Here is a 26339-nt window from a genome sequence, read left to right as displayed (position 1 = left end):
CAAACTTATTTATTCGTCCTTTTATTGGCCATCTCTCTCGCACACTTACACGAGTGCATGTGTGCACACACACCTGCCCTGGGTTTCCCATCGCACTTCCGAGTCCTCCCCTCCTCCCTGAGACACGGAGCTCGAGCTAAGGACTCAACTAGAGGCGATGGAGAACGCTCAGCTCCAGGGCAGACAGCATCCCTGTGTGCTCTTCTGGGAAAACTTCAAACACTGGGCCTGAGCATCTCTCCTCAAACACTGTGTGAACCTGACCTCGAAGAACAGAGTGGCACACTTTCCTCCCAAGAGGACTGCCCAGAGCGTCCCTGCTCCCCCACTCACACCCTGTCACAGACCCTCTGTAGCTCATACTCGGCTCACTGTGCTGTTGGGCTGCAGTGTGGGGCTGCGGACTTCTAGCCAGCAGCCCCTGAAGCATCCCTTGCTGTGGCTCCCACCGCTGCTGGGAGCTCAGGGCTTCGGACGTCTCCCTGATGAATGCTATTGTTTCACATCACAGTTGTCTCTTTTTCCAAAATGATTTGAGGTGGCTTCCAAGTATATTCAATGACCCTCAGCCTCCTCCTTTGCAGGGCAACAGATTATCATATCCAAAGAGCCCAGGCCTTCAGGCTGATGTTCCGACTCCCAGCTCGGGCTCCACCACATCTCTCAGGCCTCCCTCCTTCCTGTCGAGGCTCAACACGCAGCTTGCTGATGGGCCCGGCTCCCACTCACCTTCCAACCCTTCCCTTCCCTGAGACGGGTGCCTTCTCCAACCACCACCTCTTGGCCCGGGAAACTAGCTTCTCCTTCAGCTCATAATTACCCACTCCAAGACTTCTCCCTGGGCAGATGCCCCTTCTCTGTGTCTGCATATTCCTGGGCGGGCCTCTGTGCAGCCTTTATACATTGCATGACCGGCTTCTCTTTGCTAAGCTGGTGCTCTCACTAGATGTTAATTTAAGCCCCTTAGCAGTCAGGACCGATGACAGGTGCAATTTCTCTTTGTAGCTCAGACACCTGGCACATAGTAGGTACAAATAAATGTTGAATAAATGAATGAATGAAGGAGACTCAAGGACACTGCCACCAACTCCTGAGAGCAGGCTGCAGATTTTTGTGGGAATGGAAGAGGACCAGATGGTCTCAGAAAGAAAAATTAAGGGGAGGGATATCTAGGCATTAAACTCAAGATGTCTACATTTTAAAGGTACCATTTCACAGACTATATACACAAACAGAGAGACATACATGTACAGCATGTACACACACATTCCCTCTCTTCTCTCAATGCTCTGGGTCGGGGAGGTCCTATGTGGCCGGTGTCTCTGGCTCCATACTGTCCCAGCTAGAGTTCTTCTGAAGCTCTTGGAAGAAAAGCTGTTGCTGGAGGCTTCTCAGGCTCTCCAGAGCCTTAGGGGAGAGGTGCTTGGCAGACTGTCCCAGCTCCTGCTTTACTTCCTCTCCCTCCAGTTCCACCTGTCCATCGGGGAGCTGTGGAGAGCTCCGGGAGATATACCCCTGGTCAGACTGCACTGACTCCCGCTGGCCCTCCCCACAGGGTGTGCCTGGGTCTTCGAGGGCCACTGCCAGTCTCGCCCACTTGTCTGGGCCCTGGCGGCTAAGACTCTGCTGGAAGAGGGAGAGCATCAAGCCTTCAAGCTGCTCCCTTATGCTCTCTGGAATGTGGTCTGGTGATGCCGGCGGGCTGCTGCAGAGCGGTGAGTCCTCTGAGTCCACAGGGAGGAAGAGGACACTGTGCCGCTGAGGGTCACGCTGAGGGTCACGGCAGTCCAGTAGTGGGCAGGCCTCATCTCCCTCTACAACTGCTACCTGACTGGCTGTGCTGCTTCCGAAGGCAGAAGGGACGGGTTCCACCGGTTCCACAGCCCGGGCAGGAGGGACTGCCTCCAGGGGCAGCACCGCAGTGTGAAGCGCTCGGGCTGCCAGGGGCCCTTGGGGCTGAGGGGGAGGCTGCAGCCTGGAGACTCCGCTGCCTTCCTCAGCAGCGAGCAGCTCCACCACCAGGTGGCTCTTGGCGGCGGGCTCCCGCACCAGGGGCTCCTGCTTCACGATTCCTCCCGGCCACAGCAGCAGCTCCTCAAACACCTCTTCGTCCAGGGACCGGAGGTCCGGGGGACCTGCTGAGCAGAGGTTCTCATGCTCAAACCAGTCAGGGCGCTGAGCCTGCCACGCCCGGAACCTCTCCACGGCTTCCTTGAGCTGCCAGCCGCTGGGGCTCTGCAGGTAGTTCTCCCCGGTGAGCTCCCCGATGCGGTGCATCCGGCCGGGCTCAAACATCTCCAGGTCCTGGATTCGGAAGTAAACCTCCTCAAATCTGTCCATGAGCGGGTACCTGGAAGTGATGTTGAAGATGTCGGGGATATCATTCTCACTGCTGATGTCACTGAAGTAGCAGACGATGTAGGTGCCGAAGCAGGCTGGCTTCTTGAAATCGGGGAGGATCATGTTCATGGCCGCTGTGAAGAGGTCCCCAGTGAGCTTCTGGTGGTCACACCGAAGCTGGACGGCAGGCTCCTCCCGGCCGAGGATGGCCTGCCACTTGGCCCGGGTGCCTCGGGAGCACAAGATGAGGATCTTGGAGTTGCTCTCTACCATCTCCTGCTTCTGGCGGCCCACCCAGGTCATGACTCCCATCTCTGAGATGGTGTGTTCCTCCAGCAGGTCTAGGGCCACTTCCGTGCCGCAGACAGTGAGCAGGAACTGAGTGAACTTTAGGACCACGTCCATGTAGAGGGGGTGGTCAGCGGAGTAGACAATCCAGACCTTCCTGGGCTTCAGGGGAGGGGGTGTCAGGCCAGTGGTGGGCAGGACACCTGAGAGAAACAAGGCAAGCCACACCCACAGGTTCAGGGGCACATCTGTACTGACCCTCACACCACAAGCCAACGGGAGGGACCCAGACCAGGCAGAGCATGGCTCCCTAGCCTGAGAAGTACAACTGAGGCCTTGGAGTTAGCTAAACGTTGCTGTTTGACCTGTGTTGGCTGCATGAAAAAAACCAGTCTGGTGTCTTCTGGGAAACAGACTCTCTCACATGTCTACCTGGCCTCTAGCCTGTACTTCAGTAACAAGAACAAAGGTACAAAGGCCCTCTAGGAACAGAAATGTTACAGGGCAGCCCCTTTTCCAAAATAGGGTTGGTACCTTACCTTCCTTTCCTTGTCTAAGTGATTTAGAACACACTACCCCAGCCTTGCCATAGAAGGGGCCTCAGAGGAGGGTGGAATGTGGGCCCTCTACAGGTAAGGCCTCCTGAAGGCACTCAGGAGTGAAACTAGAAGGTGACCCACCCCCAGGTCTCAGGAGAACCCTCCATTGTACCTTTAAAAACACACACCACACCCGCATACCCACACCAGGAGATACTGACCTGTGTCTTTGCTATTGTTGCTATGTTTTTCACCATGAGATCCTGAAAAGCAAAACACCGGAGTGGCTCTTTTAGAAGAGAAATGGGGACTAGTTTGCAGAGGAGTGTGACAGGTGTGCTGCCCCACCTGATGGAGGGCAACTGAGGAGGGTGAGCAGGCAGCCAGGGCAGGGGTTATTAGACGCTCTGGGCCTCTGCAGGGAGATCGCACTGTGAGGAGCCACTCAGGTGAATCCCGGTCAGCCACAAGCTGTGAGATCTGGGAAAATCACTACACCTCAGAAACTCAGTTCCTTCCTCTGTGAAATGGGTCTGTGGCAGGGAAGTGAGTGAGGCTGAGGGTGTGGAGAGCCCGGCACATCGGACATGCTCAGAACGCTGGGGTCACAGGCATTCTGGGGCACTGACCCCACTGGAACCCCTGCAATGTTAACTGAAGGTTCCCCTCTGGGACCTCATTACAGTACTGGTTGCCCCCTTGCCACAGTTTGGTCACCACCAGGGAGACTCCCCACCGAAGGAAAAGCCCTTCCCCAAGAGGTGTCCTTGCAGGAGGCATGGATCTTACAACACAGCTCCACAAGTAGCCTCCATGAGGCGTGTTCGTGTTTTCTCCAGGCAGCTGCGAGGGGGGAAGGGAAAGCTACAGGACTGAGCAATTGCTCTCCTCAGAGAGGAGTGAAGGAAGCTGGGTACAGGAGTCAGCTCCTTGGTGACATGGACGGGAGGAAGGGAACCCCCAGATGGCCAAGGAAGACTCTGAGCACCTTCCTTTCCATCCCCACCCCCGGCCTCTTCCCAGAACTGTCAAGACAGTCGGATAACCAAGGAGGTTTCTTTCCTGTCCTTCCCTTCAGCTTGTGGGGGCGCTTCAGGAACGGTCAGAGCACACCAGCAGAAACGAAACAAGCAGCATCCCCGACGTCTACAGAGAGCTGAACAGTTTGCACAGCACTTGTAGAGACACTAGCTCATGAGACTCTGCCAATAATCCTCTGGAGAAGTACCCTCTCCACAGGTCTCCTGGTGCCTGGCCTGGTGTTCTTCCCACCACACAGTAATAATTAATACTAATTAAATACCTAAACCTGATGAGCCTCATAAGTACAGAAATGGCCTCCAGATGAGGGAAGAAGCCCAGGGTCCTGAGGGGCAGGGCAAGGCCGAGCCCCCTAAGCTGGTGACCCACGCCCTCTCCTGCTTAGGCCCACCCAGAGGGCTACAGCAGTGTGGAGGGAGAACTGGTATTGATGAGTGCCCACCAAGCACCTTCCGCTACATCGTGTAACCCTCACCACAGCCCTGAGAGGCGGGTAGCATGACTGTTTTCCAGGAAAGACAACCAAATGAACTATTTATTAGGCAACTTGCTTTGGACAACAAACCCGTGAGGCAGAGCTGGGGGCACAGCCCTGTGCTCTGGGTCCCTGAAGCTCTCCCTGTCATACTATGCTGTCCCTTGTCATGCTACTCCTGTCCCTGACCTCAGGGTACAAGTCTAGGGGCTGCAGGGTGGGGCTGCTCAGGCTACTCTACCTGCCTGGCTGGTCATGTCTGAGGCAGGGAAACCACTCTGTTTCCTTCCCAACCAGCTGATTTTAATAATAGTTGTAATAGCAAGAAATATGATTGTGGCTAATGTATAATGAGCAAACATGTGCCAGACTCTATGCTAAGGGTCTGTATGCATTATCTCACAAAATCTTTGCAATTGTTTTATGACGTAGGTATCATTATAATTTCCATTTGTACAAAAGAGGAACTGAGGCTCAGGAATTAAGTAATCTGACCAGGTGGCAAGTGACGGAGCTGGTCTTTGAGCCCAGGTCAGTTGTGCTGCCCCACTGAGCTCTTGGTAACAGAGGTGACGTCTGCACTACATTTGAAACTGAAAGGTGCCCTCTGAGACTGGCCTTATATACTGGAGTGGGAAGGGGGACATGAGATGGAAGAGAGGAGCGAGGGGAAACACCACGACCCACGTGGCACACCATCAGCCTCTTACCAGACAGCCTCCAGGTCATGCAGAGGATCAGCAGAATGATGGAACCCACCAGCAGGATGGCAACACCCGTGATGAACACATACACCCACAGGGGCATGATGTCTGTGGCGAGCAGGAGAACGTGAGTGATGTGGCAGGTGGCCTGTGATCCAGCTCTGAGATCCCCCAGCCCTCACGCCCAGCCCTGACTCTCAGCTCTGAGGCCCCCCAGCCCTGACTCTCAGCTCTGAGGTCCCCCAGCCCTGACTCCCAGCCCTGACGCCCAGCTCTGACGTCCCCCAGCCCTGAGGTCCCCCAGCCCTGACTCCCAGCCCTGAGGTCCCCCAGCCCTGACGCCCAGCCCTGAGGCCCCCCAGCCCTGAGGTCCCCCAGCCCTGACTCCCAGCCCTGAGGTCCCCCAGCCCTGACTCCCAGCTCTGAGGTCCCCCAGCCCTGACTCCCAGCCCTGAGGTCCCCCAGCCCTGACTCCCAGCCCTGAGGTCCCCCAGCCCTGACTCCCAGCCCTGAGGTCCCCCAGCCCTGACTCCCAGCTCTGAGGTCCCCCAGCCCTGACTCCCAGCCCTGAGGTCCCCCAGCCCTGACGCCCAGCCCTGACGTCCCCCAGCCCTGACTCCCAGCTCTGAGGTCCCCCAGCCCTGACTCCCAGCCCTGAGGTCCCCCAGCCCTGACTCCCAGCCCTGAGGTCCCCCAGCCCTGACGCCCAGCCCTGAGGCCCCCCAGCCCTGAGGTCCCCCAGCCCTGACTCCCAGCCCTGAGGTCCCCCAGCCCTGACTCCCAGCCCTGAGGTCCCCCAGCCCTGACTCCCAGCCCTGAGGTCCCCCAGCCCTGACGCCCAGCCCTGAGGCCCCCCAGCCCTGAGGCCCCCCAGCCCTGACTCCCAGCCCTGAGGTCCCCCAGCCCTGACTCCCAGCCCTGAGGTCCCCCAGCCCTGACTCCCAGCCCTGAGGTCCCCCAGCCCTGACTCCCAGCCCTGAGGTCCCCCAGCCCTGAGGTCCCCCAGCCCTGACTCTCAGCCCTGAGGTCCCCCAGCCCTGACGTCCCCCAGCCCTGACGCCCAGCCCTGAGGTCCCCCAGCCCTGACGTCCCCCAGCCCTGACGCCCAGCCCTGAGGTCCCCCAGCCCTGACGTCCCCCAGCCCTGACTCTCAGCCCTGAGGTCCCCCAGCCCTGACGTCCCCCAGCCCTGACGCCCAGCCCTGACGTCCCCCAGCCCTGACTCCCAGCCCTGAGGTCCCCCAGCCCTGACTCCCAGCTCTGAGGTCCCCCAGCCCTGACTCTCGGCTCTGAGGTCCCCCAGCCCTGACTCTCGGCTCTGAGGTCCCCCAGCCCTGACTCTCGGCCCTGAGGTCCCCCAGCCCTGACTCCCGGCCCTGAGGCCCCCCAGCCCTGACTCCCGGCCCTGAGGCCCCCCAGCCCTGACTCCCGGCCCTGAGGTCCCCCAGCCCTGACTCTCGGCTCTGAGGTCCCCCAGCCCTGACTCTCAGCTCTGAGGTCCCCCAGCCCTGACTCCCAGCTCTGAGGTCCCCCAGCCCTGACGCCCAGCCCTGACTCCCAGCTCTGAGGTCCCCCAGCCCTGACTCCCAGCTCTGAGGTCCCCCAGCCCTGACTCCCAGCTCTGAGGTCCCCCAGCCCTGACTCCCAGCCCTGAGGTCCCCCAGCCCTGAGGTCCCCCAGCTCTGAGGTCCCCCAGCCCTGACGCCCAGCTCTGAGGTCCCCCAGCCCTGAGGTCCCCCAGCCCTGACTCCCAGCTCTGAGGTCCCCCAGCCCTGAGGTCCCCCAGCCCTGACCCCCAGCCCTGAGGTCCCCCAGCCCTGACGCCCAGCCCTTACTCCCAGCTCTGAGGTCCCCCAGCCCTGACGCCCAGCCCTGAGGCCCCCCAGCCCTGACTCTCAGCTCTGAGGCCCCCCAGCCCTGACGCCCAGCCCTGAGGTCCCCCAGCCCTGACTCTCAGCTCTGAGGTCCCCCAGCCCTGACGCCCAGCCCTGAGGTCCCCCAGCCCTGACTCTCAGCTCTGAGGCCCCCCAGCCCTGACTCTCAGCTCTGAGGTCCCCCAGCCCTGACTCTCAGCTCTGAGGTCCCCCAGCCCTGACGCCCAGCCCTGAGGTCCCCCAGCCCTGACTCTCAGCTCTGAGGCCCCCCAGCCCTGACTCTCAGCTCTGAGGTCCCCCAGCCCTGACGCCCAGCCCTGAGGTCCCCCAGCCCTGACTCTCAGCTCTGAGGCCCCCCAGCCCTGACTTTCAGCTCTGAGGTCCCCCAGCCCTGACTCTCAGCTCTGAGGCCCCCCAGCCCTGACTCTCAGCTCTGAGGTCCCCCAGCCCTGACGCCCAGACCCTCAGCTGCCCTCCCCCCCACTTGCACCATGACATGCTGGTGTTCTCACCGTCCCCTGGGCAGGCCTCTCAGTTCAGCCTTCTGAGCCTGGCTCTGCACCAGATTCAGTCAGGGACTTCCCACGTGGCCCCAAGGAATGTCCCCTCAGGCCCCTGCAATATACTGTGGGAAAGGGAGCGCTGAATTGGCCTTACCTGTAACCGCATCTACAATGAGAACAAAGAGAAATAGGAGGTTAATTGTGAACAGTAACCACACAACCATCACTGACATCCACCGGGGGTCCGCTAATGCCCCTGGCACTACACCGAGCACTTCAGATATGGGCTAAACACCATGAAACCATCGGCATGAAGCCCAAGTTTCTGACTGATTACAATGCCTCACCTCCCAGCCAGGAGGCAGGCTTACACCCGGCCAGTGCACCGTCTACCGCTTTCTTCTCAGTTTAATGGCAGCCACCAGTCAGGCTGCAGACGGCTTCTGGATGGGCTCTGCCACTTGTTGGCATGTGACCTTGGACAAGTCACGCAACCTCCCTGTGCCTCAGTTTCTCCATCCGTGAACCCGGGGAAGGGAGTCTCTACTTCTTAGTACTGTGGTTCACAAGTTGTGAGGGTCAAACATGGATGCGGTGCTAAAAGCCCGTTGTTCTGCATGCAGCAGAGACCTGCGACTCTGACAAGAGCAATGCCCGTTTTCCCAGTCACAAAAGTTGAGGAGGAAAAAGGGTCAGAACTTTGCCCAAGGCCACGGAGTTCCTATAGGTGGTCGGGCCCATCCCAGGGGTTTCTCTGAAGCCCCACAGCCCAGGCCTGCATAACTCCAATTTAAACTCTGCCCCCACCCTCAGGACCAGGTTAGGGTTTAGCGCAAGCCGTTGGCCTTTGTACATCCTCACCCTACGTGTCCCAGGACAGCTTCCTACCTGGAGGGTCTGGGGTTTGGGGGCAGGAGAGCATCATGGAGTACCGGCGGCAGTCGTTCAGACAGCTGCGGAAGAAGGGCTGGACCTGGGGAGCCGAGAGGGTGGGAGGAGAGGGGGTCAGGAGGCTGGGGACAGGCCCACTGACGCTTCCTGATGCAGAATGAGGGCCCGGGCTGACTGCTCCAGGGTCCGTCTCCACGTGGCTGTGAGGTAGGCGGCCCATCACTGACGGGCCCAAAGGAGCCCTGCCGGGGTGAGCTAGGAGAGTGGGGCGTTGGTAGTGACTCCCAGATGGTAGTGGCGTTGGGTCCTCAGAGAGAGCGCCAGCACAAACTACGCCTCTCCACCCCTTGTCTCTGTACAAGTAATGCCCCCCTGCACACGCTCTCCCTGTCTCTGCCACACCCACCCACCTGCACTTGGTGGTGGCAGCACCAACTGTATTTCGTCAGGGTGAGCGTGACGTTGACCCGCTGGTGGAAGTCCTCTTGTGTGGGCTGAGGAGAGGGGAGAGGCAGGGTCAGGCTAGCTGGCTGCAAGCTGGCCGCAGTGCTGCGGGAATCGGTGACCACGGTCCCCATTGTTGTCAGGGTCCCTCAGGAGGGCCTTCCGGGTCTCTTCCAGAAGAAGGCCATTTCCCTCATGCACTGGGCCTGCTATTAACTGACGAGCACAGCTGGTGATAGGCGTCTCCCTCTGTGCTCCGGCCGCAGGGACTGCGGGGACAGACCTGCGCTCACCACCCCCCAAACCCACACAGTGAGGCACGTTTTCTGTACACATTGCACCCAGGCTTCATCATATCGCCTCATCCTTACTTCCCCTTTGTCTGCACTTCCATATTTTAAAAATCTCCACATCCTTTTTGAAAGAAATGAAATAAACAAAGGACAAAAAGAGAACAGGGGACACTGTGTGGGAGCAAAGGACAAAAGGACAGAGGTGGTGAGCAGGGCAGAGACCACCTGAATTCTGTCAAGTGCAGAGAGAGCACAGGGAAACCTCAGGCACAGCACCACCACGGGTGAGCTTCGTGCCGACAAAAGGGGGTGCGGAACAGAGCCGCCAGGTGGTGCCGCTGAGTCCAGGCCTCTGGCGACCACCCGCCAGGACCAGCGAGGGAGCTGGAGGCCTGCAGGGTGGCTGAGCTGTGTTTGAGGGAACAAGAGTGGCAGAGAGTTACCGCAGGCACATTCAGCAGGCTTCTGAAACAGCTCCGGTTCTCCATGCAGGAAAAACTGTTCACCAGGACCTGGTAAGATGCAGACTCGTTCCACAGGGTGAAGCTCACCTGCAGCCGCTGGCACGCGTCCAGGGCCTCTGCAGTGATGTTGGGGACCCACAGGCTGCCTGCTCGGGGCAGAGACGCAGACTGAGTGAGGCGAGGGTGTCGTGTGCACAGGGAAAGCTCCCCCGCTAGGCTGCCAGCCATCCTCACCTGAGCTCACACACGGCCTGGTTATCTTCATCCTGGGGTCCTCGCAGTCTGCAGACGCAGAAAGAAACCATGAAGCCTTTGCCTTTTAGAGTTTGTTCTTCTCCCAGACCGCTGACACCACAGGTAAGCAGCTTCTCCCTCCCAGGAGCCTGTTCAAGGGTGGCCCCTTCAGAAGCTCCAGGACAGGACTGTGGCCATTGGCCAGAGGTCCTCAAGCACTGGGGCTCCCTTGGGTGTCCCGCCCTCCTCTCTCAGGGAGCCCTCTAGATTTAAGTAGGTTCCTGCTGAGCTTCCTTCAGATGACCAGAGTGCTGGGCCTCTCAGTCCCATCCCCGCCGCAGCCTCTTCAGGGCTGCCTCTGCTTCTCACAAGGGGAGACCTTTGTCCAGTCCCTCCACGGCAGTGTCTCTTGAACTTTCATGTGCGTCACCATCAGTAGTTTCTGACTCAGCAGGTCTGAGGTGGGTCCTGAGAATCTGCACTTCTAACAAGTTCCCGGGTGACTCAATGACACTGCTGATCTGCGGACTGCCTTAAGGACCATGCTCCATGGGTATCCTTTTGATCCCCTCCCCCAGTTCCCTTAACCGTTAACATTTTTACTTTGGTTTAAGACACATGACAGGCATGAACTGCTATGAGTGACAGCGGGCTAAGTCAGTCTACTTTAGGGACAGGGGAGGGGCTGTGGATAGTCACTCCTTCGACAATGTGTATGGAGCTCCCAATCTGTGCCAGGCCGTTTAACAGTTGCAGATACGGGGTGAATTGGACAAAGTCCCTGTCTTCCAGAGATGACATCCCCGTAGATGAGACTAATAAAAACAAACAGCATCTACAACATCACAAATATGACAATGTAATGTCAGGGAGTGAAGAGTAAGACAGAGAAATATGGTATGCAGTGTGTGCGCACGCATGCGCGCTCCGCAGATAAAGGTCACCATCATCCTAACGAGTACTGCCTGATCACCTACTACATGAGAGCCAATTTGTGAGGGCCTAGTGATTGCCCAAACACATAGAAGATCCAGACCTTGTCCTCAAGGGGGCTGGCATTGCAGATGTAGCTTTTTCAAATAAAAAGGGATGTGTGTGTGTCTGAGATTCTGGGGAGGACAGAGAAGTCACACACACCCTGAACGCTACTCTAGAGGGTGAACCTGGCAGCATTCACAGGCAGGAGGGACAGTGGGGCAGGAGAGACGATGCCACACATGGGACAGCGTTAGGTAAACACAGGCCGGATGTGGGGCAAACGTGGCGAAGAGGGGGTGGAAGCAGGGGCAAGGCGGTGCAGGCTGACAACTCTGCCGCGAGTGGCTTGTGTTCCTGATACTTTCTGGGTACAAAGCATGCTTCTCTAGACAGAGGTCGGGAGGAACTCCAGTTCCCATAAAACTCCTGGGGTCTTGGGCCAATAGCCACTGTTTGTAACAACAGAGAACAGGCCTTGCATTCAGAGGGCAGAGGCTGCAGACCATACCTAAGGGCTCCCCATCCCTGGCATCTGCTCTGTGGGTACCACATGCTGACAGCGGCAGGCTTGTCCAGCTGAGCAGGGAGATTGATGTGCTGGCCATTTGCTTGTTTCTTTCCGCAGAGCCACGGGGTGAAGGGAGGGGCTGGGCACGGCACTCTTACCTGGCACAACCAAGTCCCTGGACTGGTGGTTTGGGTCCCCATCAGGGAGGGGCTTGGGCAGGTGGTGAACAGTCAATTCATATTTCTGGCCAGGTTCTACCACAAAGTGGCTGAAGTTAAAATGCCACTGGAGAGGAGAAAGGAAGGGGAGGTTGGACAGGTTACACACCACACCTCTCACACAGCTGTTGCCAAAGAACCCCACCCTACCCAGCTCCCAAAAGATCAGTCAAAAAAAAGTAAAAAATAACCATCACAACAGGATCCAGAACCAGAGGCTTCTGTGTCTTTGCTCTGTTTCCTCTGGTCTTTCCTGACAATTTCAGAAAACTGAGCCCTGGCCTCACAGCGTTCCCCTCAAGGGGCCTGGGAAAAGCAGCACTGTCACAGTGCAAAACAGTGCTGGAAAGGAGCCAGGCCCGCACCCAGGCCAGGCCTTGGCTAGCAGGGAGCTGGTCCACAAGAGGCAGTGAGAAAACGCCTTCTCCAGTGACTCTTCCTCCTTAAATGGGAGAGTGAGGGAGCGCTTGAGAATTTTCCGGAGCACAGATGTACAGAGGGGGTGCTGGGGAGCCCCCCAGGCGCCCAGAGCCTGCTGGCACCTTTGTTGCAGAGATGACAGGATGGGAGTGGACAGATTTTCTGATGCCGACTCCAACTTTTAACCTAATCACCTTGGTGGACGGGGGTGGGGTCCTTGGTGTCTAAGTGTCTAGGCACTTGATCCTCACCATGCCCACCTAGCAGTCAAACGCGGGGACGCTCATTAAACATTGAAGAGGAACTCCTGTCTTTGCTGCCTGTGTTCGTGGGAAAACTGCAAATGGCCACTTCCTGCAGATTTAAACTAGCAGTTTTCAAACTGCAGTTTGCATCTGGAATCCCCTGGGAGGCTTGTTAAAAAGGATGGCTGGAGTTTTGGATTCAGCAGGTGTAGGGAGGGGCCCTTGAATATACATTTCTAACAGGCTCCCAGGTCATGCAGAGCGGCTGATCTGGGAGCACCCTTTGGGAACAACAGCCTTAAACAAACTCAGTGAGAATAAATTTGAACATTCTACTATCTGGCTGTGAGCAGCAACGTGAGGTGAAATTGTGCAGAAACCATCTGCCTGTGCCCAGGGTCACTGCTGTTCTCCGGTGTGGGGTCAAGTTGCCCCTTTCTGGAGCAGGGCCCAGAACATCCTCTCCCCATTCAACTCTATTTGCAGTGACTAGCTAGAGACTAGAAGGAAAAAGCAGAGATTGGCACATCTGGATGGCTTTCAAAACCCATGTTCTGCTCCTCGTGACTGTGAGGGAAGTGCAAGCCATCCAGGGGCTCTGTTCTTACCCGCTTGTGATGATGCCACAGTTTGGAGAGAAACTCAAACTTGACGCACAGCCGCTCATTGGTACTCAGCTGCAGAACTGATAGCTCGGCTCCCTCGAGGTAGAGGATGCTGGCTGCAGGCCAGAGGGAGGAGAGGAGGAGACACAGATACAGATGCAGTAACGGAAACAAACCCCTGGGTGGGTCACCCCCTCACTTCCCGGTTGCTTGGGCTTGCTCACTCTTACAAGAAGATCTGCCTATCTTACCCAATCATCCACTTCCTGTTCCTCCCAGCTCACTCTTGGGCCTAATTAGCCTCCTGCCCTGCAGATAGTTACTTCCCAGCTAGAGAAGGACAAGCAACCTCTTATACTCGGGCTAGAAGCAAAGGCTTTGCAAGTATGTGGCTAAGGTGTTGGCCACAGGGCCTGGGTGTCTAATGTGGCCATCCCACTGTCCTTCAAGAGGCTGCACAGCAGCAGAAGCTGGGGGCTTAGAGACCCCAGGCCCTGGTCACAAACCTCACACTGGCTCTCATTAATCCCAATCTTCAATCTTCTCAATTTGGTAATACATTTCTCTATGCCTAAGAGGTTTATGGGTGTCGTTTTAAAAAATGGCAGCCTCTAAATTAAGGGAAAAAGCAGGCTGGTATCTGGGTTACCGTTTTTCCAGTATATCCTTGCCACTGCAATCACAGAATTACCCATGCGACTTTTTTTCCAGGGCAATAAAGATTTCAGAAGGATGGCCTTTCATGATGGGAACACGTCGGCATGGACAAACATAGAACACCCCAAGGAAGCATTCACTGTGGGAAATGATGGCTCCTTTCAGCATTCAATGTGGGGCCGCACATGTGAGCACAGGGCTGGGAACCTCATTCTGAGTCTGACCGGAGAGCCGGACAGTCGTGTCTGTGGGTTTCCCTGGGGGTGGGGCAGAGTCCTCCTGGTTCCCACTGACATGCCCGCTCACCATCTGTCTGCAGTGTCCATTTGATGTGGGCCACAGGGACAACATCGCCATGCTGGGTGTGAGCAGTGAGCAGCTGAATCTGGACATCTTTTGGGGCCGAGGGGGTCAAATTTTGAGGTTGGATCCAGCTCTCGTCCAGGCAGGTACCTGGTGGCCAAGAAGAGCAGAAACCAGAGGTTTGCATGCCTTGCAAGAAACTGAAGAAACTGCAGGAAACTGAAGCATGCAAGCAAGATGCCCAGCAGTGCGTCCAGAGAGCTGGGCCTCACACAGGCAGGGCCTGGCAAGGATACTGGCAGGGGTCTCAGCCTTCTCACCCTGTAATGCCAGTAGCCACGGCCACTATCACAGCCGCCTGGCCCATGCAGGTTCGCATTGGATTCGGACAGTTGGTAAAGAAACAACGGAGCCAAAATCTGGTGGGCCATCATCTTTAATCCTAGTTTGTACCCGGCGGGCAAGTAAAAACACACACTGGGCTCCAAAACCCACTCATTCAGTGCTCACAAAGCTACTGACTTATCCAAGTTTCCTAGAATCAAAAGTTTCTAGCTCACCAGCCTTCTTCACCTCTGTTCCCCATCTCCTTCTCCCTGCACAAACTCTGCACAACTGACTTCTCACTCAGCACTCCGCCATCTTGGCTGCTTCTCCTGGCCTCCTCCACATGCCTTTCTCTGCTCTCCTGTCTAATGCTAATCTCAGGAACGGAGAGAGCAAACTCCCGTCCTGCCCCCATTTTAAAGTGTAGAAATCAAAACTTTTAATCCAATATACAAAATAGGGAAGTCTCTAATACAATGTCACTTATCTGAGGCATGATGGCATTGCACCACCCCACATCAAAAAGGGTGGGAAAGGCTTAGTCCTAAAACCAAGCCCCAGGCTACTAGGATCCTGCCTGCCCACAGCCCGCCCCCAACACACATTAATATCACCTGGGCGACAGCTTCCACGTGGGCAGCGCCATCTTTAACAAAGTGAGCATAATATATTTTATCTGCCCAACACACCCTGCTCCCTCTTTTCTCACGCTTGTCAGGATCACTGCAAAGCTCTGAAGTCTAGAGGGCGCCTCAGGAGAGAGCACAAGGTGCACGCCCTGCGGGGAAGCAGTGGTTGGAAATGGGGCAGAGAGAGGATAGGGCAGTGATAAGAGTTGGTCTGTTTTCTAAGCCAGGGTCCCTCATTAGCACAGACGCTTGAAATACGGGCCTCCTTTTTGAGTGAAAGCACAAAACAATCAGCACCACAGAGGTCTCTCACTTGGTAGTGATAAATTCTGGCAATTCACCTCGGATTACACACACAACAGGGCAGTGCCCAAGGATAACCGCAAAATCTAAAGGACTGCTTCTCACTTCTTGACTTTGGCATAATGAATATTCTTTTTTTTTTTTGAGAGAGAGAGAGAGATGAGAAGCATCAACTCATAGTTGCAGCACTTCAGTTGACTGCTTTCTCATATATGCCTTGACTCTGGGGCTCCAGCTGAGCCAGTGACCCCTTGCTCAAACTAGCAACCTTTGGGCTCTAAGAAGCGACCATGGGGTCATGTCTATAATCCCATGCTCAAATCAGCGACCCTGTGCTCAAGCTAGTGAGCCCATACTCAAGCCAGCGACCTTGGGGTTTTGAACCTGGGACCTCAGCATCCCAGGTCGACATTCTATCCATTGCACTACCACCAGCCAGGTCAAAATGAATACTCCTGATAGGAAGTGCAGGTGTGCACATCCAAGGTTCTCAAGGACGCCTCCTGCTGGAAGGTGCAGCCTTCAGCCCAGACAGCTCTGTCAGCCGTCAGAATAAGGTGAGCACTTCATATCAAAGCAACAAGAAGAACAAAAAAGGCCACTTACTATTTTTGACTATGCAGATTAGCCCCTGTGGAAAAAAAGGAGAAAATTACACCTGGGAAAATAACTTTAATTCACAAACTGGGCTGTGGACACTTTCCTCTGGCTCTTTCTCAAGAACAAAATATACACAGCCCCTACCTTCTCATTTTGGGGGTGTCTGGGGAAGGGACCATATTATCCTCATGCTTTTTTCATCCTGCCCAACTGAGGACACAGGATAAGATGTGAGGACAGTGGAGAGCAAAATGGAACTCGTGTTTTCTGAGTAACCGTGAGGAGCTGGGAACCTCCAACTTTAAAAGACACGAGAGGGCCCCCTGGGTACCCTAGTGACAGCATTCTGATCTCACAAGGCCTCCAACCTTCAGTCTGGAAACAGTGTCGAACGAGGGGAAAACAAAAAACTACAGTCCCTGCTACAGAAGTATCATCACCAAGTCCCACAAATTCCCTAGGGAAGATGGACCAGACCCTGTTCTGCCGGAGTTACAGATCATACTGTCTCATGCACGAATCCTCATAAAGCTCCTGAAATTGAGAAAGCTTTGAGAAACCCTTGAGCCAATCACAGCCAAGCCTTGATTTTTTTTATCAATGTCAAAATCAGAATAATCACAATACCCACATCCTAGTGCTGTTGAGAATTAAACGATACAAACAGAAATAAAGATCCTGGGGCAAGGAGTGGCTGGCAGGGGTAGTGGTTTGTGTCTGTGTGGTACGTGGTACTAGTCATACTAGTAAGTGAAAATAGTAAGTGCGCCCACACAGGATGCTTACTAGAAGCCCTGAAGAATCATTAGGAAGACCCTGTTGGCCGTGGTGCCCAGAGGACCAGCTCAGTGCTCACTGAATGAGACCTAGTGAGTGGCACATAACGGCTGCTCTTTAGTTATTGGTCCCCCTTCTTTACAGCCTGGTGTATAGTTAGCGCTCAATAAACATAAGCTATTACTATATGGGTGACCTCCACACATTCTAATTTGGCCACGGAGGGAGGGAGAACTTGGGTTCAGGAGTTTTCCCAGTCATCATGACTGATCAAGTGGACCAAACACCTCCTGTGGGGTGGGAAGTCTGATGTTGAAGTGGACCAGACATATGATTTTAAGAACAACAGAGGCCCTGGCCGGTTAGCTCAGTGGTAGAGCCTGGTGTGCGGGAGTCCCAGGTTCGATTCCTGGCCAGGGCACACAGGAGAAGCGCCCATCTGCTTCTCCACCCCTCCCCTCTCCTTCCTCTCTGTCTCTCTCTTCCCCTCCCGCAGCCAAGGCTCCATTGGAGCAAAGTTTGCCCGGGCGCTGAGGATGGCTCTGTGGCCTCTGCCTCAGGCGCTAGAATGGCGGCCCTGGTTACAACAGAGCGATGCCCCAGATGGGCAGAGCATCGCCCCCTGGTGGGCGTGCCGGGTGGATCCCGGTCGGGTGCATGCGGGAGTCTGTCTGACTGCCTCCCCATTTCCAACTTCAGAAAAATACAAAAAAAGAAAAAAAGAACAACAGAGGTTTGGTACATGCATGTAAATAGACATCGACGTTGGCACCTGCCTTTCCCTCAAGAGGGAGCAGGGAAGCAGGGTTAAGGAATGGGAGGAGACACTGTTCCACCAGGGCTTGTTCACAAAGCGGATAAAGAGAGGCTGTCCTCAGGCACACTCCAGAAGTGGTTCTAAGCGTAAGCATGCCATTTCACCTGTAGACTACCTTTCTGGGACACCAATTAATTCTGGGCGGGGTTGAGGGGGGGATACCTAGACTTTCTGTATCCTGTCCAGCTCCTCAGGATTAATGATCACCTGCTGGTCCCGGGCCGTCATAGCCCTGCAGGGCATTCCTCACAGGTTCAACAAGACCCACCTAACTGCCCCTGAGCTCTAACAGGTGTCACTCTGTTTCTTGGATGGTGAGGAGATTAACTTCCTTCGATGTTCTATTTCTTCTTCCACTTGAGACTCCTAGGGCAGGGATGTGGAGGACATGAAACTAGTTCTTTCACCTTAAGCTGGGGAGTTCTTCCAGAAAAGGCAGATACCCACTTTGAGTAGCTCCCTAGTCTCCACGGGTAGCTACTCAAACCAATGGCCAGGTGATACATGTGACTGATGGTTATTGTCTTCATGTAGACCCAGAGGAAGTGCAAGGCTTTGAAAAATGCAGCCAGCGCCTGACTGGGTGGTGGCCCAGTGGATAGAGCATTGGACTGGGATGAAGAAGACCCAGGTTCAAGACCCCGAGGTTGCCAGCTTGAGCGCGGGCTCATCTGGTTTGAGCAGAGCTCACCAGGTTGGACCCAAGGTCGCTGGTCTGCTGATGGCCCATGGTCAAGGCACATATGAGAAAGCAATCAATGAACTAAGGTGTCGCAACAAAAAACTGATTTTTTTTTTTTTTTTGAGACAGAGAGAGAGAGAGTGTCAGAGAGAGGGATAGACAGGGATAGACAGACAGGAACAGAGAGATGAGAAGCATCAATCATTAGTTTTTCATTGCGCGTTGCAACACCTTAGTTGTTCATTGATTGCTTCTCATATGTGCCTTGACTGCGGGTCTTCAGCAGACCGAGTAACCCCTTGCTCGAGCCAGTGACCTTGGGCTCAAGCTGGTGACCTCGGGGTCTCGAACCTGGGTCTTCCACATCCCAGTCTAATGCTCTATCCACTGCACCACTACCTGGTCAGGCAAAACTGATGATTGATGCTTCTCATCTCTCTCCATTCCTGTCTGTCTGTCCCTATCTATCCCTCTCTCTGACTCTCCTTCTGTCACTGTAAAAAAAAAAAAAAAAGGAAATGCAGCCAGCTAATTAGCAATGATGCTGGTGGGTCTCTTCCTCTAATTCCTGTGATTGATATAAATAGCTTGGTATTTACTACCATTTTTGGTCTCAATTTTTGATAGTTATTGTTGTATATAAATATTTTCCTTCTGTTATAATTTTCTATAGTTTTTATATAAAACAGTTCCCAGATCTTACCAAATACCTCTCCAGCATTTAACATAACTTTGTAGATATTCTCCTTTATTGATGTAATGAATTATGTTAATAGATTTGCTGATAATGGACCAATTTTGAACTCCTGGAAGAAATGCTACTTGATTATGGTGCATTATTCTTTTGACATTCTGCTATTAAATTTGCGTGTGAAAGACAGAGGGACACATAGGGCAGACAGACAGAAAGGGAGAGAGATGAGAAGCATCAATTCTTCGTTGCAGTTCCTAAGTTATTCATTGACTGCTTTCTCATATGTGCCTTGACTGGGGGCTACAGCAGAGCAAGTGACCCCTTGCTCAACCCAGCAACATTGGGCTTCAAGCCAGCAATCCTTGGGCTCAAACCAGTGACTGTGGGGTCATATCTATGATCCCACATTCAAGCCCGCAACCCTGCACTTAAGCTGGTGAGCTTGTGCTCAAGCCAGATGAGCTGGCGCTCAAGTCGGCAACCTTGGAATTTCGAACCTGGGTCCTCTGCATCCCAGTCCGATGCTCTATCCACTGAGCTACCACCTAGTCAGGCTAAATTTGCTAATATTTTATATAGAATTGCATGTATTATATATACTTATAGTCATAAGTGAGACTGGTCTGTAGTTTTCTCTTTTTGTACATGACTTATGAAGTTTTAGAATTAAGCCTTGCTAGCTTTGGAAAATAGTTTTTCCTCTTTTTCTGTGATATTGGACATGTAAAGACTTAAATATATATGTATTATACAGAGGTAAGCAAAAGGAGGTTTACAGTTGTAATACAAATAAAATAATGAATAAATACTGATACAGGAATAAACTGTGTTTCATGTACTCATAACTGTAAACCTACTTTTGCCCACCTCTGCATATATCCACCCTCACACCCTCATAGCTTTTCCTAGGAAACTGCAGGAGCATATGCTCCAACACAATAAGGGAGGTAACTCCTGAGAAAGAACACACAGGGTCCAAGACATAGGGGCTATAAACGTGACCGACATCTAGTATGCTACTTGTACCACAGGTCTAGAGAGCTATCAGTACAGACTGGAGCTGAGGACAGAGGGCTTCAGAGAAAGGGCAATGAAACTGATGGAGTATCTGATGTTTGCTGAAGAAAAACATATGACAAATCTGACAGAAAAAACTAAGACTAGTCACATGGAAAATTATAGAAGTGAACAATTAAAGCAATTACCATCTCCAGGGGAGAAAAGAAATATAATCAAAAGCACACATACTTGCTTCATCAGGGAAGATTATTTGTCATAATAAACACTGACCACTAATTTAACTAAAATTGTGATATAACTACAATGGGAAGGTTGGGAAGAGAAGCAGGGAAGGAGGTGAATATAAGACATTTAGATATTCACCTATTATAAGCCAATAGATGCTATCTAAAACAAACACATCAAGAATAACAATATAAGTACATTTAGAAACAGAGACAGATGTCAGAAAAAATAACTAAAATAAATAACAAACATGTTCAGGGAGTATGGAGAGGTGGGAAAGGGATCCCCTCTATTTTGTTTCAAATATTTTGGTACCATTTTTAAAGGATCACCTTGATACAAATTAAAAGATAAAATTTTATCTATGTTGTTACTCTGAACAAATGAAAGAATTAAAAAAGTGAAATCAAACAAATGAAAACATTAATTTGTTTAGGTGGAGAAATATAAAATTTTTTCCTTATAATTTAAGTTCTATATAGAATTTATATTAACATAATGGGTTTTTTTGTTTTGTTTTGTTTTTTGTTTTTTACAGTGACAGAGAGAGAGTCAGAGAGAGGGACAGACAGACAGGAACGGAGAGAGATGAGAAGCATCAATCATTAGTTTTTCATTGCGACACCTTAGTTGTTCATTGGTTGCTTTCTCATATGTGCCTTGACCATGGGGCTGCAGTAGACCGAGTAACCCCTTGTTCAAGCCAGTGACCTTGGGTCCAAGCTGGTGAGTTTTGCTCAAATCATATGAGCCCACGCTCAAGCTGGTGACCTCGGGGTCTCGAACCTGGGTCCTCCACATCCCAGACCGACGCTCTATCCACTACGCCACCGCCTGGTCACGCTTAACATAATGTTTTAATAATGTAAAAAATACATTCAGTGCCTTTGGATACCACTAAGACAGAGCTTGTTTTATTCCCCTCCAACAAATCATTTCTAATCTCTCTTTTTTTTTTAATAAATGTTTTTAAAAATGCCTCTGTGCCTATCCCACTCTCAGGCATCCTGGGTGAATTCTGCCTGCAGCGGGGCCCTGGCATTGGATTTTTTTTTTTTTTTTTACAGGGACAGAGAGAGAGAGTCAGAGAGAGGGATAGATAGGGACAGACAGCAGACAGACAGGAACGGAGAGAGATGAGAAGCATCAATCATCAGTTTTTCGTTGTGACACCTTAGTTGTTCATTGATTGCTTTCTCATATGTGCCTTGACTGTGGGCCTTCCGCAGACCGAGTAACCCCTTGCTTGAGCCAGCGACCTTGGGTCCAAGCTGGTGAGCTTTTTGCTCAAGCCAGATGAGCCCGCTCTCAAGCTGGTGACCTCGGGGTCTCAAACCTGGGTCCTCCGCATCCCAGTCCAACGCTCTATCCACTGCGCCACCGCCTGGTCAGGCCATCCTTAATCTCTTAAATTCAAAGCCCTATTTTTTTAAAGTAGCAGGATCAGAATATTATGTATGAGCTACCAGCTTGTGAATGGCATTATGCTATAGCCTCCTGCAGAAACCTGAGAGGGAGAATGTTTGCCATGATGATGACGATGGTGTCAGCTAGTATTTATCGAGCTATCCCAGACATCGTGCACTTTTTTTTTTCTTTTTGTATTTTTCTGAAGCTGGAAACGGGGAGAGACAGTCAGACAGACTCCTGCATGCGCCCAACCAGGATCCACCCGGCACGCCCACCAGGGGGCGATGCTCTGCCCCTCCAGGGCGTCGCTCTGTTGCGACCAGAGCCACTCGAGCGCCTGGGGCAGAGGCCAAGGAGCCATCCCCAGCGCCCGGGCCATCTTTGCTCCAATGGAGCCTCGGCTGCGGGAGGGGAAGAGAGAGACTGAGAGGAAGGAGAGGGGGAGGGGTGGAGAGGCAGATGGGCGCCTCTCCTGTGTGCCCTGGCCGGGAACTGAACCCGGGACCTCTGCACGTCAGGCCGACGCTCTACCACTGAGCAACCGGCCAGGGCACATCGTGCACTTTATAAACATGTCACTTAACCTTTACAACAGTCCTCTGAGGTTAAGTACCATCATCTCATTTTCAATGATGAAAAAAAATGAGGCACAGGCAGGTTAGCTCAGTGGCTTGAGGTCCCACCGAGCTAACACTCAAGCCCACGTAACACTGCTCCAGAACCTGTGCTCTTAATCCCTGCTGTACTGCCTCTCTAAATAAAAAATGCTGGACCAATGCTGTCTGTCCACAGTGGTGGAGATTGAAAGGAAGAAATGAAAGACTGCATGCACCTGGTGCATTCAATGGCTACTATCATGTGCGTGGTACACCGAAGTACGCTCTGAACAGGGCTTTGATTCTCAGCTCAGCATTCACCAGGAGCCGCAGTAGGACCCTGGGCCAGTGCCTAGCCTGTTTAACACACATGACCATGTCAGCTCAGCAGGCTGCTGTGAGCTCTGAATGAAGTCATCTGTGCTATTCCACCAGCACAGTGCCTGCACAAAGTTGTAGTGCCCTTGCACCTTCCCACGGAACAGTCCACGCGGTCTGGCCCCTTCCTATACATAGCAAGTGATTCACTTTCTAGATAACACTGATAGGTGAGGGTCAGCTCCCTTTATAGACAAAGTGGAGGGACAGACAGGGCAGCAGAGCGGGTGAGGGGAGCCCAAATCTGAATCTCAGCTAAGTGCCCTGTCTCCTTTACCCCATCACCTCTCCTCTCTTTGCTCTTTGATGTTGATCTCTAGATAAAACTCTAGTTGAGAGGGGAAGTGGGAAGTCATGATGGCTAAGGAACTTGTTAACTTTGCCAGCTCTACCGCCAGCAGTGACCCAGCCCTGATGGCCGGATGGCTACACTGCGCAATAGCAGCCACAGAACACACCTTTCTACACTTTGGAAGAGTGGCTCCACTAAGGGCAGCTCTGGCCATCAGAAAATAAGGGTTAAACCAAATAGTTGTCCTGCCACAAGCCAAAACTGCAAGTGCTCATGCCAAAAAATAATCTAGAATGCCAAACACATGCTGTCTGAAAAATTGTATGCTAACAGTGTCACTGACCAACCCCAAGTTACTGTCTTTTGGGCTTTCCTCTGGGTTGGTAGCCAAAGAAAACCTTGGATAAAGCCTATGCATGGGGAGGGGCCGACAGAAGACACCCCAAGGGAACTGCAATTACTCAGTGCTTCTCCAGCACTGACTTCTGTGGAAACTCCGTGCCACTGAGGCGCCAATCCAGGCAGCCAGAAAGAAGGCTCTGCCTGGTCTGCTTGTTCGCCATTGTTGTTCGGGCAGAGTTCATCACTTACCCAAAATTCACTCACTCCTGTGCTCTTTTACTCCAAAGATACTTATCAAGCCCCATATCCTGTGTTTGCGGATAGAAACAGGAGAGGCTCCTCTCTATGAGAGTCACTGAGTGCTGAATCCAATCGGGCTCTGAGTGGACAGTTATATACTGTAAAGTGGCATGAGCACTTTGAGATGGTTCACCCAGCCCTTTCACTGTGGAAATAAGGAGAGCCAGGCACACGCAGTCTAGACTGCCTGAGGCTACAGAAACTGTAAGTGGTGAAGTCAGGATGCCAATCTGGGTCCTTCTGAAGTCAAGTTTGTGGCTTTGGCTCTCCTCACTACAGGGCATTGCATCCACTATAATACCAGCAGAGAGAGAGAACTCTGAGGTGTGTTTTCCTTTTTTCTTTTTTTAAAGGGCCTGTCAATGCTTCAGGGGTGCTGGTTGTCATGGAGGTGTCCTGTGAGCCAGGTACAGGCAGAGGCAAGCGGGGAAGGAAGAGCATGGAGGTAAATAGGCATCTTTCCAGCCCTCTCTGGAATCGTCCTGTGCCCCTGCACGCCCCTGCTCGGGACTTGCAGTAGCTCCCCCCCCCCAGCCCAGATCTCATGGCAGCCTCAAGGGGTCCCTACCTCCCTCTTTAGCCTCTTCTCTTATTTGCCAGCTACACACCTTGCCCTGCCCACCAAGGGCTGTGGCTCAGCCTATCATCACCAATGGAATTCTCAACACCTCTGTCTAGGAGGCTCTTACTACACCTCTGTCCCCACTATCATTGCTCATATGTGCCTTTGACCTGAGGGGCTCCAAATGAGCCAGTGACCCCTTGCTCAAGCCAGTGATCTGGAGCTCAAGCCAGTGACCTTGGGCTTCAAATCAGTGACCATGGGGTCATGTCTATGACTCCACACTCAAGCCTGATGAGCCTGTGCTCAAGCCGGCGACCTTGGGGTTTTGAATCTGGGTCCTCAGCATCCCACATTGAAGCTCTACCCACGTTGCCACCACTTGGTCATGTCCTACTGTCTTTGTCTGCCACAAAGAACACCCTAGCTGAAAGTAACTATTCTTTTCCCTAGAATTCTGCACACACACTGGCTGTACAAACAGTGCTTGCTTCAGGCCACCTTGTACCACAGTTACCGTCTTCAAGCCTTTATTCCCTGGATCATATAATGTCCCTTGGACATTAGGGTTTCTTTATTGTTTCAGTTCCAAGCAATAGTCCCTGTACTTTGCAGGCACCTGGCAAATGGCCATCAGAATATGAACTATGAATCCTCCTGGTAGAAGAGTTCTACACCATTTCTATGGGAAGGGTTGGCTGAGCACCTGTCCCCAGTTTTGCCCAATAGGGAGAGTCACACTTCTGAACTCATTCACATTAAAACAAAATGTTTTCCTTGCCCAACACTCACCGTCCACCCTCTTTTGGTAAATTCTCTACAAAATTAGATAAGGAGAAATATTTCTAGGGATGTTTCGCATTCCTTGACTCAGATACTGAGTATTATTCCTCAGGGTCAGTGGTGATGGTGGCGGGAGGGGTTGAGGAAACCAGACAGAAAGCAGAGGAAGGAGAGGAACGTTTACAGGAAAGCAGATGTAGAGGTGGGTACTGTATTTTGGTGTTTCTTTTTCTTCCCTCAAGTTGGTCCTCCACAACAGGGCCCCCATCCAAAGGGGGGGCGTGTCCCTCCCTGTGGACATAGCGTGGGTACTACTCGATAAGTGCAAGCAGGCCCTAGGGGTGGTGGTGGTGGTGGTGGTGGTGGTGGTGGTGGTGGTGGTAGTGGTGACGGGGCGCTGGAGAGGCGGTGCCTTAATCACCTGCCACACTCGGGACTTCGCCCTTCTGAGGAGGTGGCAGCAAGCTGCCGCGAGCCTGCCGGCCGCCCTCAGCCGCCCGCCGCACAGCTGTCCCCGGATGACAGGCCACGTCTCACCTGAGGCTCCAGCCCCTGCGCCCCGCGGGCAGCACCGGCCTCAGCACACCGTTCTCCGGCCGCTGGGTCCCCGTTCCCCCGGGAGTCGAACTGATAGCCGCCAGGGCCCCCACCTCTGATCCGGCTGCCGCAGGCTGGCTGGGCTTCTCTGAAGGGGAAGCCTTCCGGGCTCGGGATTCCGGTCGCCCCGGCTGCCCCAGCATCCTCGTTCGCGCCCTCTTTCTATTCAGCCCCGCCTCGGCTCTCGGACCGGCCCCGAACCCCGGTCTCCTTCTCCAAACCACGGGGCCCGGCGGAGGTTCCCTCCCGCCTCCCGCCTGGGACGCCGGTCAGGTTGTGCAACAGGCGCAGCTCAATCTCTTTTCCTCGCAAATTCTCTGTCCCGCCAGGTCCACCCCGCAACGTCCGCCGCTCCGCGTGTCCTTCCCGAAGCCACGTACCCCACGGAGACCCAGCGAGGTCTTCCCGGCTGCCCCGTGCCGACGCTGACCCCGCTCGCCCGGCAGCCCCGCCGCGACCCGCCCGCAGCGCTGTGGCAGCTCCGGCGCCTTCGGGGCGCGGCGGGGTCTTACCTGCTGGGAGCAGTCGGGTGCCGGGTAGTCCAAGAGCCGTGGGGAAGCCCGACCCGGGGCAGGCCCGCACAGGGGCAGGAGCAGCAGTGCCAGCGGGGGCCCCAGGAGAACGGGAGGACGGCGGCGCGGGACACCCATGGCCCCCGGCACTGTTGCGGGGCGCGCGGCGCAGAGGTGGGGGCGCAGCAGGGGAACGCCCGGGCCTTCGCCCGGATCAGCAGTCCCCTGTCCGCAGCCTCCGCCGGCTTCCGGCTTCCAGCCCAGCGGAGGGGCGGGCGGCGCCGAGGGGAGGGCCCCGGACCGAAGGGCGGGCTCCCAGCTGGGCGCGTCCCTCCGCTGTCCCGGCCTGTCCGCGTTGCGGCCCATCTGCGTGCTCCCGGCGGCTGAGTCCCCTGCTCCGCGGCTCGCCCCGCATTCGTGCTGCTCTTACGGTCGCGCTAGAGTTCGGTTCTCACTGTTTGCTGCAGCCT

At 53.9% G+C, this 26339-nt stretch overlaps 1 protein-coding gene across 1 annotated transcript; it reads right to left on the bottom strand.

The window, feature by feature from the left end:
- IL17RA (interleukin 17 receptor A) lies at positions 1–26339 on the bottom strand. Its single transcript, XM_066381126.1, has 13 exons — positions 25870–26339; positions 15889–15913; positions 14027–14173; positions 13067–13179; positions 11734–11860; positions 10090–10137; positions 9835–10001; positions 9065–9148; positions 8652–8736; positions 7918–7929; positions 5394–5495; positions 3389–3430; positions 1–2831 (listed from the first exon to the last, which is right to left on the bottom strand). Exons 1-13 carry the CDS (start codon positions 26233–26235, stop codon positions 1306–1308), a joined length of 2844 nt encoding a protein of 947 aa, XP_066237223.1. The 5' UTR covers positions 26236–26339; the 3' UTR covers positions 1–1305.

The sequence above is a fragment of the Saccopteryx leptura genome, chromosome 4, assembly GCF_036850995.1.
Source record: "Saccopteryx leptura isolate mSacLep1 chromosome 4, mSacLep1_pri_phased_curated, whole genome shotgun sequence".
Classification (NCBI taxonomy): Eukaryota; Metazoa; Chordata; class Mammalia; order Chiroptera; family Emballonuridae; genus Saccopteryx; species Saccopteryx leptura.
Note: the sequence above shows the minus strand (reverse complement) of the source record. Positions and strands in the feature narration are given on the sequence as shown.

What these genes read in the sequence shown, in the direction of transcription:
- IL17RA (XM_066381126.1), bottom strand. Translation starts at nt 26,235, where the DNA reads ATGGGCCGCAACGCGGACAGGCCGGGACAGCGGAGGGACGCGCCCAGC. An exon ending in ATGGACACTGCAGACAGATG is followed by an intron (nt 13,180 to 14,026) that starts GTGAGCGGGCAT and finishes TCTGGCCTGCAG; the next exon opens with CCAGCATCCTCTACCTCGAG. An exon ending in CAGGGACTTGGTTGTGCCAG is followed by an intron (nt 10,138 to 11,733) that starts GTAAGAGTGCCG and finishes CTGCGTCTGCAG; the next exon opens with ACTGCGAGGACCCCAGGATG.